At 52.6% G+C, this 15,784-nt stretch overlaps 1 protein-coding gene across 1 annotated transcript in view; it reads left to right on the forward strand.

Annotated features, from left to right (window-relative positions):
• LOC149332405 (uncharacterized) overlaps window positions 1-14,662 on the forward strand; it is a 29,204-nt gene extending 14,542 nt beyond the window's left edge. The window contains exon 2 of the mRNA XM_089557527.1: window positions 8,516-14,662. Coding sequence (XP_089413653.1) covers window positions 8,516-9,796 — 1,281 coding nt within the window. The 3' untranslated portion in view covers window positions 9,797-14,662. The remainder of the gene's footprint in view (window positions 1-8,515) is intronic.
• The last annotated feature ends 1,122 nt before the right edge of the window (window positions 14,663-15,784 follow it).

A 15,784-nucleotide genomic window follows, 5' to 3' on the forward strand; every position in this document is an offset into this window, starting at 1 on the left:
TGGAATTCATTTCTTATTTTAGCCTGGTCGCTGCTGCAAACACTGACCAGATGAGTATCAATTTCTTTGCTGCGACGTGTAAGCCAGAATTAGATATTTAGGATGTACAGTTCGTTGCAGAAGTTTCCGCGCCACTTCGATCACTGAGCCGCGGTGGCTCAGTGGTTATGTTGCTCGGCTGCTGACCCGAAAGTCGCCGGTTCGATCCCGGCCCATTTGTCGGACTATGCACTTCATCATTCCATAGGTTACATCAATACTTGCCATTGCATCCTTAGTACCCATTTCATGGCCGCATTTTATCTTCGTTTTTCTTCACCTCTTCCACACTGCTCTCCTTCTGTCTTTATCTCCCAAATTCCCCTCCCTACGCAGAGTAGCATACCAGCGATTTTTAAACGCCGGCTAAATTCTCTGTATTTCATTAAAGAGTCTTTCTCTCTCACGTTAAAGAACCCCAGGTGGTCTAAATTTCCGGAGCCCTCCACTACAGCGTCCCTCATAGCCTGAGTCGCTCTGGGACGTTAAACCGCCATAAACCAAACCAAACCAAACTTCGATCACTAGCACAACAGTCGCTGCGTCAACACAGTTCACCTGCCGCCGACTCAAGACGGCTTCGCAGACGTCATCATTCTGTTAATATCAGTTTGCGTATTGTATTAATCGCTCATAGTGAATGGGACTTTGAAGGCCCGACGACTGCTTTCAGTTGCAGCAGTTGCATCCTGTGACAGCCTGCTGACAGTATTACTGTAAGTCTGAACAGACTTCTGTAGGCTTTGTCGTTACATTGTCAAAGGTACTGCATTTATTTTTGTTTGTTTTGTATTACTCTAAGTCTAACAAGCTCTTGTAGGCTTTGTCGTCACGTTGTCAAAGATGCTACATTTATTTCAGTTTGTCTTGCACAAAAAAAAAAGGGGAGGGGGGTTGCCGCCGTAGGCTTGTGAATCGCATTACATCCCGTGTTGATATCACTGGTTGATGCGAAGCTGTAGTAGAAATATTTGTTTCTGATTTCGCGCGCTTTTCGTAAGTTATTCAACGTCAGTCTTTTCTCTGGTGTCTAGCTAGGTCTCAAGAGAATGATTAGTTTTCCAATGGAAAAAAAAACACCAACGTGCCCTCCATTATGGCGCATCTTTTTTCCTTTCTTCTTTCACTCCCACCTTCCTCCCTTCCCTTACGGCGCGGTTCAGGTGCCCGCCGAAATATGTGAGACAGATACGGCACCATTTCCTTTCCTCAAAAACCAATTCCAATTTCATTCCAATTTATTACAAGTATGTACAATTTTTAATACAAACTGCCCTAACAGTTGAAAATTGGCGTTGAAATTCCAGGGATTGTCAGATCAACACCCGAGAAAGGTCTGGAATCATTTTCCCTTTTCCATATGCGCGTGACGCTGAAAATTCAGAAAAAGAAATAAAATGTATTATCAGTAACTGGAGGCAATACCTTTGAGGCATTACTGCCAATCCCACCGTTTTGTGAAGCATTATGTACTGCGTTCACTAAGTGGCGTAAAAAAAACCCACCTCAGTTGCGACGTGACGGGTGCTAAATTCACCTGAAACAAAGAAACCACTGCAAGCTCTACCACGCATTCTACAGTTTCGCTTAATAACCCCCCCCCCCCCCCCCCACGTATCAACAAAAGCTTTATATTTGCATTAAGTCAATGTCGGTGGATTTTACAAGAGCCGCAGTCGAAGACGACGATGTGCCCGCGAGCTTTTAGAGGCCGTGCGTCGACGAAGAGGCAGAAGCTTTCTCACCGTCGCCGGTCGCAGTCCTCCCACCCGTCTCACCGTGTTCGCGACATGCTTGCCTCGGCCGCCCGCGCCGAGAGATTTGCTCGGACGGCCGAACTCGTCGCCCGCAGAATGCGTCGTCGCTCTGCGGGGAACGTAAGCGACCATGCGCCCCACCTCCTCCTCTCCCTTGCCATTTTCCCTTTCTCTCTCTCTCTGCCGTTACATATTAAGGCGAGAGCCTTCAATGCCTCATCGCTGTCAGCAGAAGGTTGTCAGCTGAGGTGTCACGCTTTTCGGTTGCTCGAAATGGTTATGACGTCAGAGTGCGCGGATTCGAAGTAATGAGGTCACCCGCGGATACCTGACGCCCCCTTTTGGAGCAGACGACAAGTAATAAAAAATAGTAGTCGTCCGCTCCGACAGGGCGCGTAAGGCGTCCGTGGGTGACCACATTACATACCTCATTTCTGCGAACGGAGCCATGGATGCAACCGAACTCATCGAAGCAGAGAGAGAGTCGTGCTGAAGGAGCAGTCAAAGTCGGCAGTCAAAGCGTGCAGTTGTAATGTGTAGTCTAAGTGTGTAGCCAAATAAAGCACTAGTACAGCACAAACAGTCTCGCAGTCAATGCCAAACAGTGCGCCGGGAAAGGCTTTCGCCTTGCAGCACTTTAGAGAGCCAAAGTGCCCCCTGAATTTTTTTTAAGCGGATGCCGTTCGATTTCGGCCGTTGGCGCCGAATTTCGCCTCTGTGTAACGTCTCGTATCTCAGTAGTGCCGCCCTGAGATGCGCGCAGTTTGTTCTCACGTTAGAAGCCTGGTACCGCGTCTTGGCGGATTTCACTATGCTTACTGGACTGTAGTAGGGCCACGTATGTGCTGGTAATATAAATGTTGCGTGAGCAACAATGTCGTTCATCGTGTGTGCTTGTGTCTTTAATGCGACCGCCGTCACTGCCTGGTTAGAGCTTGACGCGGTTTAACGCAACTGGTGGAATGTGTCGCCGTCCTCGGAGGAGTTAATCATTCCTTCCCGCAGCCACCCTAAGCCGAGGGCTGTGACTGAATCGCGCTTGATGGACGTTCAGTCGCTCCATCGGGATCTTGTGCGAGAACCACGCGAAGTTTTGGCGTCTGCGACGTGTCGCAAATACATTGTCCTCCGCGGCTTGCTACTGCAGCGGCGATTGGGAGTACCATGCAGAGAGCATGGGCACGCCGGTAGAGGACACTGCTTGCGTATAACAGCGCTAAATTCCGCTGCCTGTAAGTCTTCTCTGGCGTATGAATTCCGAGGAAAGAGGAGCTTGTACACAGAATCGAACACTTCTTTCGTGTGGAGCAGCCCTAGTACCCTGTCTTGAATCCTTGTGTGGTGTGGGCTCAAGGAAGCGTTTAGTGCTCTTGTCTTCCCAACGAAGTAACCGTTGGCTTCGATTTGTCTATGAGGTCCATCGGCTGCTGTACTCTATGGGAAGAAAAAAAAAACGCTGAGCTGATGTCATTCCGCTCCTTACTCCGCTTTGTGAACCGGGGTGCCAATGCCATGACCCTACGTGGCCTCGACACATGCGCGTAACGTGAGGGCTGTGCGGTGGCCCTGAGACCTTGCACGGTCCAAACTGGCTTGCATAATAAAGTTTTCCATCCATTGTCTCATTCGAAAAAAAAAAAGCCACGACACGTGTTCAGCTTCCATGGCTATAAGAATCGGGCAGAGCTAACAAGGAAAAAATTACGGTGCCTCCCGGATCTGCGCGACACACCCGCTACGACGTCGCACGAGCCCGTAGCGCACGCTCCGGATATTCTAATCGACACATCTGAGAAGACAGGAAGGGAGAGCTTCGTTTAATTCGAAGACTGTCTCGATGCACACGGCCTTCCGTACACACCGCCCGCGATTCAGCGGCCACGGCCCTGTTTACTTCCGCGGTGCGCGCCGTCGTCGACGGCACTCGGCACTAACGTACCGCACACTATGTGCCGCGCGCGTAGTCGGCGACGCCGTTGTCTCGCGAGGACGACCTCCCGCCGTCACGTCCAGCCCTTCGCTCCGCCGAGCTCGGGAAGGGGGGCGAGGAAAATAAGATCGCGCGAGGGGGGAGAGGCGGGAGGGAAGGGGAGCGTGAAGCTGGCGGTAGCGTAGCGGACGCAGCAGCACCGCTAGCGGCTCCGCGCCGGCGTCCAGTCTCCCCCTCTCTGCCACCACCCATGCATGCCGGACAGGGGGCCGCAGCGAGAAGTCCCGTACGCGGAGCGGAGCCCGCTAGCATCGGCGCTGACGCTTGGCTTGGCTTGGCTTGGCGTGCCCGCTGCATTTCCTGATGCGGCGGACGAGGAACGGCGCACTTCTCTGTCTCACCGGTCCTCCTTCGCCCTCTTCTTTCTTCATCTCGTCCACTACTGGCTCCCGCGAAGGCGCGAAAAGCTTGGGATAGTATAACAGTAAGAAAACACATCTCGCCATCCCGTCTGTGGCGTCGGCGTTGGCTGCACAAATCAAGTCCCGAAAGCATAAAGCAAATAAGGGACTTGAGACTCGCTGTGAACTCAGGATGGAAGACGAAAACAAAAGCGTAGAGCTGTGGAAGCAAGGACAGCGCTGGTTGGAGAAGGTAGAAGAAAGGACGCCGCCCCTTCTTTCTCTCTGCATCATCTCTCCGCACGTTGGGCTTTTTTTGCTGTTCTTCAGTCATCGCGGTGTAGAACAACAACAGGCTCTCTCCCTGCTGCAGTGGTCGGAGCAGGACGGGGCAGCAGAAGAAGTAGGTGGTATGAGGGGGGAATAGCCAACATGGCGGCGCGGGTCCTCAGCGGCGGCCGACGCAGAACAAATAAAAGAAACGTTGCAGGTGAGGAAATCGCCGAGAACAAGGGGGCACATGCACCAGCCACCGCAGGAGGCCGCGCTGCCCGAGAGACTTTATAATAAATGCCGAGCGCGGGCCGGAGGAGAAGCAGCGGCGCGGCCAGAAAAGAAACCAGCCGGCCTACGAAGTAAAATAGGAACAAGCGAAGAGGCCGAAATTGAAGGGGAAAGGCGAATGAAAAAATACCAGAAAGAGAGAGACACCCGGGATGGTGGTGAGGAGGGGGAGAAACTGTGGTGGCTGTCTCCCCTCCCCCCTTCCCCCCTCCTTTTTTTTTTCTTCCCGCTGTTTGGTTTCTGTTTGCGAACCGGTTTGACCGGTGCGAACGAGGTCTCGCGGACGGTCGCCGGTCGGCCCGTGCGCGAGCGGCAAGCTCCAAGGACCGTCGGAGGCGGCCGCTGCGATGCCGCTCGCTGGTTGCGGCGGTTGTACCAACGTCGTCGGCTCGGCGGCGGCGGCCCTGGTCCGAGGATCTAGCGCGAAGCCGGTCCGCCGTTTGCGCATGCGCGGCGTAGGATAGTCCTGCGCCCGCTGTCCCTCCCATCTCCGACGCGCTACCGCCGCCTGTCCCCCCTGTCGTCTTTGTGCAACCGTTGGAGCAGGCGAAGCGGGGCTTTCGGCGTTGGCTAACGGCGGTTGTACGTTGCTGGGGCGAAATTAACGGCAAACTTAAAAAAAAAAAGAAAATTAGGTAACTGTTGGCAGCACAAACACATTGATGGAGTGATGTTCAAGATTCGAGCAGTTTGTTTATCGGGAACAAACTAATCATTGGTGGCAAAGTAAGTCCCTTTAGGCACCAGTTTTTGGAAAGCACGTACAGCCTTTGTCAAAAGTTTGGAGCCCAGGGGGTTTTCTTGTCAGCCACACTGTGTCGTTCCTAATGGATCTCTAGCGCTCCAAATTTCCTGGACATAGAAGATTTCTAGTACTGCCTCCTGCAATAGGTAGGACTTCCATGAATGCTCCTGGAGTCCCAATTTAAAGCTTGGAAGTGAACTTTCTGGGCTCTAAACTTTTGACAAAGGCTGTACTTGCATGTCTTGCGAATTGGTACACCGTACTAGCAAAGGTAGTGATGACAATGATATTGATGGCTGGAGCGGCCGTGTATCTGTTAGCAGATATCTGCTTAGTCGGACATGTTGAGAGGCAAGAGTCCATTATTGCGTGCGCGCCTACAGACGCCGTCTCCACGAAGGAGGAGCCTAGCGTGGCACATCTAGCGTACGCAGTCCCGGGAGCGCAGACGGCTCCGTTTAATTATCCCGAGCGACCCACGGCCAACGCCTCGTCAGCGCTCGAGATACCCGCAGCGGGCGTTGTAATATGTTCCTTGACTTCAGGCAACAGCGTGTTATGAAGGCGAAATTTACGTCGAAAAGAGGATGCGACAGTAATCGCTCAGTTGGTGCTTGCGGACCCAAGAAATCGCAACAAACTGACGCCTTTGCCACGAAATGCTTGTAAAAGGTTTGTTTTATGGTTTACATGAATTTAGCGGCCCTATCAACTCAGGCTATGACGGACGCCGTAGTCAAGGGCTCTAGAAATTTCGATCTCCTCGCACAGTACACGGGCCTCAAGTATATCGCCTTCATCGAAATGCGACCGCCGCGGCTGGGATCGAACCCGCGTCTTTCGGGTCAGCAGCCGAACGGGATAACCACTGTGCCATCGCGGCGGCCGCTGAGCGAGAACTTTCACATTCCCCATGTGGTCGAAATTTCCGGAGCCCTTCACTACAGCGTCCCTCATAACCTGAGTTGCTTTGGTACGTTAAACTCCAATAAACCAAACATTCTTCAAAAAGGATGTTCGAAGAGCTCAGTTGATGCTAATTTTTTGTCTTAGCTGGAGACAGGGACCGCACGTGAGCGTCTGTTTCGGTGTTTAGAGGTACCGCCCAGCATGCAGCTGTCAGCCGCGTTGCGACACGGGATACAAGAGCGTCATGCGTGAAATCGTCAGCGTCAGGGTAGGTTGGAGAGGACGGCTAGATTAGCATGTCTGTGGCCAGCTAGCTCACGGCCCTGAATCACATGCACGGCGGAAACGGCTCCACGATCATTCTCACCTATATTCGGCTCTTCCACGGAAAACCGCAGAAGACCTTTCCCAAAGCGGGAAGCACGTCACCTTTATTGACGTCACGTGGTGCCGGAGGCCTGAGCTAAAACGAAACTCCGTACTTGTTCGCAGTTCTTGTAATATAAACAGGAATCTGTGGCGCCGATTGTTACTTCCAACAATATAAAACATGAGCTACAAATGCGTCGGTATGCTCAAGCCAAGGCAAGAGGGAAATGCAGTGTGAACGTTATGGAACACGAAAACGCACCCCTAAACCGCCCTGCCGGGTGGAGGAGCCCCTTAGGTCGGCCCGTATTCAAATTTAGTGGTCATATATTGGCCTCGCCTTGGGAACAGTATTTGTACACAGGAAATTGATGGTTTGGTTTATGGGGTTTAACGTCCTAAAGCGACTAAGGCTATGAGAGACGCCGTAGTGGAGGGCTCCGGAAATTTCGACCACCTGGGGTTCTTTAACGTGCACTGACATTAAAGAACCCCTGGTGGTCGAAATTTCCGGAGCCCTGACGTACGGGCTAATTGATTCCACATCAGTGTAGCCTACACCGCTACGACTACGAGGGGCAGGACGAGCCGTCATAAATTAGAGGAACGTTCGCTATCGACCACGTGATTCTTTGTGTTCCAAGGCAGTTCACGTGCATGCGCTCCTAACCGCGCGCAAACCGCTTGTGCCTCATCGCCTAGCGCGGCCCCCCGGCGTCTGCCGGAGTGTCCGCTAGGGCGGCAGAGCTGCGCGTCGGCAGCCGTTTTCTGGCAAGCGCAGAAGGACCGACGAATAAAAAAAAAAAAAAAGCGAAGGCACAGTAACGAAATCGTCCGGAGAACTGGAGGCGGCACCTGTCGGGGAAAAAGAAACGCGCGCCTCCTTCTCCTCTTTCACCTCTCTCTCTCTCTCTTTTTCCCGTCCGTTTTGCCGCTTCTTGTTTTTCCCGCTCCGGGCGGCCTCTCCTTCTGCGCGTCCTCGCTGGCACGTCCCCAACGTTGGGCGCCAAGTTTTCAAACGGCGGAGGACGCGTTCGAGTTGGCACGCCCGGGCGACGAAGCCGATGCCGCGGCTGCCCGTTCAGCGCAAGCTGTTTTGTATCCGCGCCGATTATTTATTTATTTGCTTGTATAGAAGAAATAGAGGAAGAGGTGATAAGCGGCTAGCGGTGCGGCAGTTAGCCTGTTTACTTGCATTACTTATTCAGCAAACTCAGCCCCTCGTGATGCGGAACTGTTAAAGAAACCGCTTGGCTATTCTGCAAAGCACGAAGGCCTGGTTTTGATCTAGCTATATAGGCTCCTTCACTGAGTCATAGGTTCATTTATTCGATCGCTTTGCCGCAACCTTGCTAACGTAGCTATTGTGTATTGTACAGTCACAGGCAGCTCATCACACATGCTGTATAGAATGCGTCTGCCGTTACCTTAGTAACCAGAGAATGTGGTAAACCGCAGGCGTATAAATCACGTCAAACAAGCACGTGAACGGACTTGCTCGCTAGAGCTTCCTCATGGCGAGTGATGGTGATCGCATCATCTCCTCTTGTCGAGGTGCCTGTGCTGTTCGGACGTTGAGCGCGAGTTCCTGGGTTTATTTCCCATCCCGGCGACCGCATGTCGTCGGTACTGAAGCTCGCTGAGCGCTCAAGAACCCCAGGGGGTGGAAATTAATCCAGAGCCGACCCTCGGCACGTACCGTACTCCATATGTCTCTGAATTCTTTGCTACGTAAAGGCGTGTGATCCTAATCCACTTGTTTTATTCTTCTTTATCCCACCCTCCCCTTATCCGATCGCAGAGTGCAGCAGCGCCCGTTGCCCCGCCTTTCCATGTGAGCGCCATGTTCTCGGAGGCCCAGCCCCGGGGTATCAAGCGCAAGGCGCACTCGCTGGACGACTTCTCCGACGGCGGTCTCGACGAAGAGGAGGATGACGAAGAGGAAGAGGACTCGAGCTCCTCCAGCTCCTGCTCGTCCGCGAGCTCGACGACGGGCGGCGGCTCGTCGGGGGACGACGCGCGCTCCTACTCGCGCCGGCACCACGTCGTCTTCAACATGAGCCTCTGCAAGTTGGCCCGCTTCCGCCAGGCGGCCGACCCCAGCCTCCTGCGGTCCGTGCTCGTGTGCAACACGCTGCGGGCCTTGGAGCGGGACAGGCCGCCCCGAGGACCCGAGCCGGCCCTGCCGGCCTCCCCCCCCAGCTCACCCCTTCACCCGCACCCGCCTCACCACCACCACCACCACTCGCCCCACCACCACCATCACCACCTGAACGGCGCTGCCATCGGAGGAGGCGGCGGCCACCACCTTCCGCCTCACCAACCGTACGGCGCCGCGACGCCCTTCCACAACGGCGGCTACGGCGACGACTACGACCGCTCCTGTCCCCCCGGAGACAACGGCGGCCGGCTGACGCCCTTCCTGCGGTCCGAGCCGGCGACGGCGTCGGGACCCCCTCCCGCGCCCCTGTGGACCGAGGAGGACCGACTGCCCAGCCTCAACTGGAGCTCGGTGCTCAACTTCGGCAGCGGGGCGCCCGTGACGCCTCCGGCACCCAGCGTGGCCGAGCCGGTGTCCTCGGCGTGCGGCGGCATCGGCGAACCGGGCTGCGGCGCCGGTCCGGCGCCGCTGTACACGCTGCTGCCGGCGCACAACTCTCCGGCCGCCATGGTGGTCACTTCCTCCTCCGCGTCCGTGGTCGCCTCCGCCGCTTCCCCCGTGCTGCAGACGAGCAGCTGCTCTTCCTCTTCCTCGTCGTCGTCGTCGGTGGCGAGCAGCAGCGGTGGTAGCAGCAGCGACGAGATCTTCGGCGACATCGACCTGTCCCTGTACGACTTCGACCTGCTGTCGCCGCTCTCGCCGCCGCACGTCAAGCTGGCGCCGGTCAGCGCCGAGGACCTGATGCGCTCGCTGGCCGCGTCGCAGCAGCAGGCGGCCGACTGCGTGGTCACCACCACGGCAGCGTCGCCGTCGGCCGCCACCTGCCAGCTGGTCGCCTCCTCCGGCCAGCAGGTCAGCTTCGGCTACAAGGGACTCATGGGCTGCTCCGCCGAGGACCACGTCGCCACCGTCATGTCCTGAGGGTCCACAGCGGGTGGTTGTCCTGGAAGAGGCCTTTGTCTTCTAGCCGCCTCCCTGCCGGTTCTTTCCTCTGGCTCGGAGGATGAGCTTGCTTGTGTGTGTGTACATAGGACAGTGAAACGGCGAGGGAGGAAGGCGGACTATGAACGCTGAATCATCATCTAAGAGTGCCGACATTCACGTTGCCAAAGAGTCGCGACTGCTCATTGTTTTGCGGGCGGTGCTGTGTCGCCGCGGAGCTCGCTCGCAGTCGGTCAATGTCCTGCAGCCGCTGAATAGCGGTGCACGGTTGGACTAGCTGATGACCTATCCATCTTTGAGTGTAATTAACTAGCGCCGGGGACGGAACAGCGGGGCAGTGCAAAAGTCGGAGCTCGGTTCCGTTTTGCGCACATCCCCTGGCCTTGCTTCCTCGGCCACCTCTGCGGCCTAGTTAATCATCTTCAATCGCATGGGCCGTTGAGGTCGCGCTAAGGGTGACGAGTGCCACTGAGACTAAAAAGAAACACCCAAGGAGGAAAACGGAAGTTGAGAGAGTTTTCTTTACAGAACGGTCCTGGGAAGGGAATATCCCGCCGTCGATCGTAAACATAAAAGGTGCGGCGAACGAAGCTTCCTGTTCTAACGCTTTTCGAGACCTAGTCAGTGAAGGTACAACCGATCGGCTATTCTCAGCCCCTTCCATAGGGCCATGCCATATCAGCCGCCTTGCCTTTTGCTTTTTCTTCATCTTGAAAGGGCTTTTAGCAGCATTTACTCAGCTCAAATTCAATTGATAATTGTTGTCATGAAACGTATCTTTACTCCGGATAGTGTTGTAGGTTCGAAGGCAAACTGATTTTTTCCGTTGATTCCACGAAGATTTTAGAAAACGTGGGTGAGGGTCTTGAACGTTGGTCACGTCTTGGAGCTTACGAGTACAAGCAAAAATAGTGCATTTAGCTGCCTCGACACCGCACTAACGTTATAGTAGTTTTAGCGATGATTATGCGAGAACAAAGGAAATTGTAGAGGAGAACACAAAGGGCAAAGCGGCAGCGACTGGCTCTCCAGCACCAGTCGAGGTAGTGGAAATGGTGGGTCTGCTCGTTCGTAGCCCCGGACCAGGCGAGAGCAACGACCGCCGCTCTAGACAGATGGCGCCACACTCGGCAGAGACGAACCTGCACCAGCGCCCTCTCTCGCCGCCTTCAGCTTCGTGACGTACTCCGCTTTTTTTTTGTAATCTTTCTTGGTCGTCTCACGGGCACTCGTCTCCCGCGAACCTTCACTGCGCTGGGCTTTCCAATTTCGCGCTGCGGCTGCGTCTTTTTTGCGCGCCGCAAACGTCGCCACTGCTGATGCTACTGCGCACGCGAGCGAGCGACCGTCGGTTTTTTTTTTTTTTTAACGTGACGAAATGTGGTGCTGGTTTCGAAACCGTCTTTCTGATTTTGTTTTTGCCGCGCGGGTATTTCGTGTCGTTCGGGAGCTCCAGTGACGAGGCTTACCTCGCCAGAACTGCTGAGAAAATTTGACTGGCACTCGGTTTCCAGAGCTTGTCGCATTCTTTAAAGTATTCTAATCGTGCGGTAAGCGTATCTCATTCGGCTGAATTAATTTCTACTAAGTATTCTGCAAAGGTCTCCGACCTTTGAAAACTCAAATTGAACGTTCTGCTGTCTCGTCACTCACATTACTGATGTGTGCAACCTCTAAACAACTTCCGATCGATACTGGCGCATCAGTCGTCTCAAACTTGTTTCCAGTCATTCGTTGTCCCTGCAGGGCTTCTTGATCCTTGACTGTGGGTTCCCGACGACATCGACGACAATCTGGGGGCGGATATCGTGAACTACGGGTAGTCCGTGGAAGACACTCGTCTTCTTGAACGGGGAGGGGTTACGGAATGATTCTCGCGTCATCTAGCGGGCAGCAGCAAAGTCTTTTCGGTGCGTTTTCCGCGGCCTTACACAATAAGCGTGCTTGTGACTTACTAGAGAAGCCAGCGCCATGTATCGTCCGCGAGCGTGCATGTATATTCTTCGCGAAGCCTTGTAGCTGTTGGTGCGTATTCAGCTTCTGTGGGTTGCGTCGTCCGAGCTTAGCGCACGCACTCTGCCAGGGGAAGAAAAAAAAACAAAAAAAGGGGAGGGAGAGTGTTTGGGGAAGCCACGTGAACAACCGACGTTGTCGATCACAAGGCTGAAAGCACTCTTGAGAGAAAAAAAAAGGTGTACATGTTAACCCGTCCTGTCTCGCCACTCATCCTGGCGGTTTGACTCCTTTTGGAACAAAATACACCCATAACGGTGCTAAATATGTCCGACATTCCTGATCATGCAGAATTATTGTGCACTGTACTGTTCCAGAGAGCACCAAGAATGACTGTCGATGGCAAGTTGAGTGGATACGGGACAGGAGGGGTTAATGTGCACACCTTCCTAACACCCTCTTTTCCAAGAAAGTGCTGGGAAATGGGGCCATTTACGCTATTGAGAAGCGGCATGGGGAAAATTTTTTTTCTCAATTTGTGATATAAAAAAAAGGAGACCCCGTAAAACTGTGATAGGACGCATCAACTCTCTCGGACCACGCAACTTTTTAAAGAATGAAAGAAAAAAAGCTGTGCATTTTCACGCCTGATGCCAACAGCAGCGACCACACAGCAACATTTGGTGGTGTTGTACATAGTGTATCATCATTTATTTTTTACGCCCCAGTCTTGCCCCATTTTATTTTAGTGCCCTTGTTGTGCTTTTGCCGGCAGAGAAGAGTATTATTATTATATTATCCGTGTATGTTTACTCTTGTCGGCGAAGTATTGGTGACTGCTGTACATATGTGCGCGTGTTCAGTTGTTTTTATTTTTTTAGATCATTTGTTGTTTTCGAAATCCCGGCCGCACGCATATTGCCCTGTACATATATACGTGTGTGTGTAAGTGCGCGCTCGAGGCTTTCATTCTGTGCATACAGTTGTATGGAGGGTGACGCCGGCTTCGTGAAAGACCGCCAAGTATCGAGGCGTGCTCTCTGTGAACCCCCAACGCGGGGACGATCGGAGAATGTGTATCCAGTTTCTGGTATCTCAGATTTTGTCAGAACAACCGATCGAGCAGCGGCCGTATAGGCCTACAACTTGTGTGGCCGCAAGATGGGCAAAACTGTCTTCTCTCGCCGCCACGTTAGGCTTAACATTTCAAGCTAGGAAAACTCGCTCCCTCGATGACTTTTTCCTTCGACCAAAAAACCATGCAGGGTATCGGAGTTTCAGGTCGAATTCCCGCTCCTTTCTTGGAGCACTAAAAATTGTTTGGTAGTGCTTTCTCGAGACTTGGCGGTCTCCTGCTGTGAACGCCGGGGTTACCCTCGTTTTTATTGTTTTTTTTTTCTCATTTATTACCCAATGAGACAGCTCAAGTAAAATCCCTCACGATACACACGACATTGTGGAGACGATCGGAACCCTCACCTGGGCAAACGTTCACGCTCATTGATTGCCATTTTATGCACACCACACACCGATAGATATATACATGGGCGTTCTCGTATTTTAAGAGCACTGGAATCTTTAGACAGAGAAGCTGCATTAGCACAGGTATTGCCCCAGCGGTTGCGTTGCTGTGAGCGCACACGTCACTCAGCCGTGTGGACAAACTTAGCGTAACGCCGCTTCTATTGTGTTTTTTTTTATTTTCGCCTGGTGCAGTTACAAGAACACTCTGCGTAGCCGCTCACTTTGTCGTAATCACATGAAAGCCCTTCCTTCATGAATAACTTGCGTCGAACTTAAAAACCGCTTACGGATTTACAGCGCTTGCCTTGCCTAACTCATAGGCGCAGGTCGGGAAATTGTGGCCTGCATTTGCGGTTTTAATCCTACCGTCGCTCACAACTGCATTGGCCGAAAATCTCTTGCTTTGCAGTTTCGTCTTTTTATCAGAGTTTTATCATCTCGTCAGTTCACGCGGCGATATCGCAATATCTGTTGCGGGCAGAGAGAATGCATATTATTTGCTCATACTGATTGTTTTGTTTCGCTTAGGTGCTTTAATATGCGACTAGGGGCAACGTTCCAAGTCAAAACAGTGCCAACACCAACAGCAGCAAATTTTGGGGAAGAAACTAGCGCGGCTTATGCGAATAGTCGACACCGCGAACGCCGCTTTAGAGGTCATAAGCGAAGTTAGGTCTTCGCTTTCGTCGAAGGAGACTCGCCTCGTGCGTGTAATCAATACCCGCACTAATTCCCGAAGTAGCAACAAAGGAGCGTTATTAGAACAGGCTCGTTATGGTAGTTAATTAATGGCTGATAATTCAAGTAGAGTTCTCGTGATGGCCGCGAGGAACAAAAGGCGCTGCAGTCGCGTCACGTTGTTCCTGTGACGACATACAGTTTGTGCAGGCCACACTCGACTGCAGCGCCGCTAGTTCCCGCGAGCTCCGCACACCTCATGGTTTCCCGAGAATCTACGATGTGAAGCACTACGCATTTTGATATCTCATAGTTATAATGCATCACTCTAGGAACCCCAGTGCGCAACGTCGAATTGATTCCGACTGTCCACTTGTCACCGTGTCTCTCTGTCGAGCTACCAGACTGAGCCTGTTCTTCTAACGTTACCTAACTCAACGCGCGCGCTAATGCAGCGCCAGCCGCCGATCTCAGTTGCTCGCACGGGAAGAAAGGAAAGGGGAAGAAAAAAAAAAAATCCCGGGCCTCGTAACCGCGTTCGAATTCCCTCCATGTAGGCTTCGCCTGTGCACTGCTTGCACCCCCACACACACAGACACGCAGACACGGCAACACATCACAACTTTGAGGAGCAGCTCCCTCCGCGACTCTTACGCAATGTCGCTCCCTTGTCTTTTATGCAGGGCGGGGGGGAAAGAAAAAAATCAAATGTTCAATCAACGCGGTAGCGGAGAACAGTGGTCCTATTTCCAAGGGAAAGATATAATCCTGCTCGTGCATGTAAAAGCAATAATGACGATGTAAGGCCGCAGGCATTCTTCTTCGCTGTTGCCACCCGTGTTCAAGCTGCTTTTGCAATAAGGCACATATATTGAGTTTAGGCGAACCTCCTCTAAGCGCAATACACTGCATGATGACACGCACGATCTAATGGCAAGAGAACTCCAAGGATGAAAGTGACTCGCTTTTTGTTGGGCCTTCCTTTTATCTCTAATCATCTTAATTGTAAGGCATAGAGATTACCCTCCTCAGGTCCCATTTAACGAGTGTTTGACGACTTCTGAAATGTTTCTATAGCGGGATATCTATACACGTTCGACTGCAATCAGTAACTGCAATCAATTGGCATCGTTATTCGATAGGAGAGTCCTAAAGGGGGCTTAAGGCACAGCAGAAAGAAGGTAAACCACGCGGAATCAGGACGCATTTCGTGTGAATGAGTCAAAGCTTCGGTATAACGAAACTCGAACATAAGGTTTCCCAGTTAAACGAATACAAGATGAGTTTGCTGCAGATTGCCGCACAGTGAAACGTTGTTTCGGTTTGCCGAATTTCTCGATATAACGAAATAGTTCGGGCCTGTCTTGAAAACACTGTTACATCCAGCTTTAGGGATAGCAAGCCTCTTCGCAAGACCTTCGGTTTTCATGTGCAGCGCATACCATTGCTCGTGTAGTAGGCTTAGATGCGCGTAGTTAACATCAGGCGTGGGTGAGGGGTAGAGTTTGCGTTACAAAACAGTGCAGACGTTTACTAAGCAAGGAGCTATCTATACGTGTGTTCAGCCATTTTTGCCCCAAGCAAGTTGTGTCTCTTCAGTAGCAGTAGCAGCATGCGCGTGCTTCTTTATGGCCCGCTTTTTCTTAAATTGCTTTGCGATCTCTTTAAAAAGTTCAGTCGGATCACGCTTCGCCATTGGCCAAAAGAGACAAGTCACGTGCGCGAGGGAATTTAGGATGTGGCGAGGGGAAGAGAAAGCGAGCGAAGGCTGCTGGGAAGGGAAAAAGGGCTAGAGAGATGAGAAAGTGCCTT

Source organism: Amblyomma mixtum, chromosome 8 (genome assembly GCF_055824585.1).
Source record: "Amblyomma mixtum isolate Tamu chromosome 8, ASM5582458v1, whole genome shotgun sequence".
Classification (NCBI taxonomy): Eukaryota; Metazoa; Arthropoda; class Arachnida; order Ixodida; family Ixodidae; genus Amblyomma; species Amblyomma mixtum.